The sequence below is a fragment of the Trichomycterus rosablanca genome, chromosome 14 (genome assembly GCF_030014385.1).
Source record: "Trichomycterus rosablanca isolate fTriRos1 chromosome 14, fTriRos1.hap1, whole genome shotgun sequence".
NCBI lineage: Eukaryota > Metazoa > Chordata > Actinopteri > Siluriformes > Trichomycteridae > Trichomycterus > Trichomycterus rosablanca.
The window spans coordinates 11,623,238-11,625,777 of record NC_086001.1 but is presented as its reverse complement, the minus strand read 5'-3'; the positions used below and the strand labels follow the sequence as shown (position 1 = coordinate 11,625,777).

Here is a 2,540-nt window from a genome sequence, read left to right as displayed (position 1 = left end):
AGAGAAATGAAGGCATAAATCAGAGGTGCTAAATGACTAAATCCCATTAGAATAGGGAACAACTTATCAAGGAAAGAAAAAAATACAGGTTGAAAAAATGTGGGTTTATAGTATTGTAAAAGTATTAAAACCCCAAATCAGAAAAGGTGGAACAGCATGGAAAATGCAAATAATAAAAAACACAGAGTTTCTTACATTTACTTTTAACATTTTTACTTTTATTTGATTGCAGACAGGATGAACCTGAGATATTTCATGTTTTGTCTGCTCAACTTCATTTCATATATTAATAAACATCCATTCCTGCGTTTCAGGCCTGCAACACATTCCAAAAAAAGTTGGGACAGTAAAGCATTTACCACTTTGTAATGTTGCCATTCCTTTTCACCACACTAAAATGTGGTACGTTTTGGCACAGAGGATACCAAGTGATTTAGTGTTTCAGCTTTTATTTTCTCCCATTCTTCCTGCAAACACGTCTTAAGATGTGCAACAGTACGTGGTCGTCGCTGTCGCATTTTTCATTTAAAAATTCTCCTCACATTCTCTATTGGGGACAGGTCAGGACTGCAGGCAGGCCAGTCCAGTACCTGTACCCTCTTCTTCCGCAGCCATGCCATGAAGTTGAGCAGACAAAACATGAAATATCTTGGGTTTAAACTGTCTGCAATCAAATAAAGGTTAAAGTAAATGTAAGAAACTCTGTGTTTTAATTTTATTTACATTTTCCATACTGTCCAAACTTTTTTTCTGATTTGGGGTTGTACTATGATAAATGTGATAGGGAAAGATATGAGGTTGATGTATAGTTTTATTTTAAAATACTTATTAGGAACTGATTACTAATGAATAATTATTAGCACTTAAATGTAGTATTTGGTGGGACCAGCCTGATCTCTGTTTATATGCAAAGTTTGTGCATGTAGACTGCTGTGTAATTTTCAAGTAACAGTTTTAACTTGACTAACTCATGAGTTTCTTTTTGTTTCACCAGAGTCTTCTAAAGCCATGGAAAACTTCTCTGACTGGATGGAAGACGGCAATAGTAACGACACATTTCCTGCTGAATTTGAACCATGTGCCAACCAGAGGATTCCAAGTGTCCGCATAGCCCTGTATGCTATCATAATAACTGGAATTTTTTGCACAGTGGTTGGCAATTTTCTAGTTGTGCTGGCCATTGCTTACTTCAAACAGCTCCAGTCTCACACCAACTCATTCGTCATGTCACTAGCGGTGGCTGATTTCCTGGTGGGCTTGGTTGTCATGCCCTACAGCATGGTACGAACTGTAGAAGGCTGCTGGCACTTCGGTACAACCTTCTGCCAACTGCACTCCAGCTTGGATGTTATGCTCTGCACAGCCTCCATCTTCCATCTGAGCTGTATCTCCTTTGACCGCTACTACGCGGTGTGTAACCCTCTGGTCTATTCTTTCAAAATGTCCCGTAGTCGAGTGGCTCTGCTAATTGTGGTGTGCTGGGCCGTCCCTCTGTTAATCTCATTTGGTCCCATTCTCCTGGGGTTGCACAAGCTAGGTGTGGATGTTCCCTTGCCTGAGAATGTATGCATTTTTCTTGTAAACAGAGTCTATGCTGTTATAGCTTCATTGGTGGCTTTTTACCTGCCCATGGGCACCATGCTGGTTGCCTACTGGAAGATCTACAAAGCAGCAAAGCGCCAAGCCATGCAGATAAGCGCCTTGGAGGCTCAAATGGCCGTTGGCGTGGACAAAAACTTCAGCAAGAAGCAGAAACATCGCAACTATTTAAGGAGGGAAAGAAAGGCAGCGAAGACCCTGGGCATCATCATGGGTGTCTTTCTTCTCTTTTGGATGCCCTTCTTTACGGTGAACATTATAGATCCCTTTATTGAGTATGGTACAACAAGTGTGATTTGGGACCTACTACTTTGGCTGGGGTACATAAACTCCTCTTTGAATCCTTTTTTGTATGGTTTCTTTAACAGGTCTTTTCGTAAGGCTTTTCTTATGATCATCGGCTGTAGAATATGCCTGTCTGGCTCGGCCCCCAGTATGGACCTCTCTCACACTAAGAAGGATGTCACTGACCGTGTGGAAAATCAATAATATGGGGTTTATGGCACTGCTGATTGGGTTGTCCTGGGATGTTCCCTTGTTAATTTTGTTAACAAATGGGGCTGCACAGGCTTGGCACAGATGTTACTTGCCTGCCAACATATGCATCATTGTGGTGTACAGTGTGTATACTGTGCTACTGGTGAGTTTTACCTGCATATGGGTGTGATGTAAAATACCTGTTACACCAAATAGCAAGCAATGCAGATTAAAGCATGTTAGGCCGAAATGGCAGCTTATTACTCTGCATATTTAAACCCTGTTTCCCCTTGTGTACAGAAGGGTGTATGAGATATGAGATAAGCGCAAGCTATTGCTTTTATATTTATTGCTTAATCTTTTTTTATTTTTCTGTTTGCTGGAAAGCAATAAAAACGCAAAGTAAACTGGCTTACCTGAATCCTGGGCTCTCCTTGTTGGCCCAGATGGAAGTTTTTCACAAA

The 2,540-nt window shown here is 40.9% G+C and overlaps 1 protein-coding gene across 1 annotated transcript; it reads left to right on the top strand.

The window, feature by feature from the left end:
• Positions 1 to 1,008: 1,008 nt before the first annotated feature.
• On the top strand, positions 1,009 to 2,088 carry LOC134326584 (5-hydroxytryptamine receptor 4). Its single transcript, XM_063008749.1, has one exon. The coding sequence runs from the start codon at positions 1,009 to 1,011 to the stop codon at positions 2,086 to 2,088; it is 1,080 nt and encodes a 359-aa protein (XP_062864819.1).
• The last annotated feature ends 452 nt before the right edge of the window (positions 2,089 to 2,540 follow it).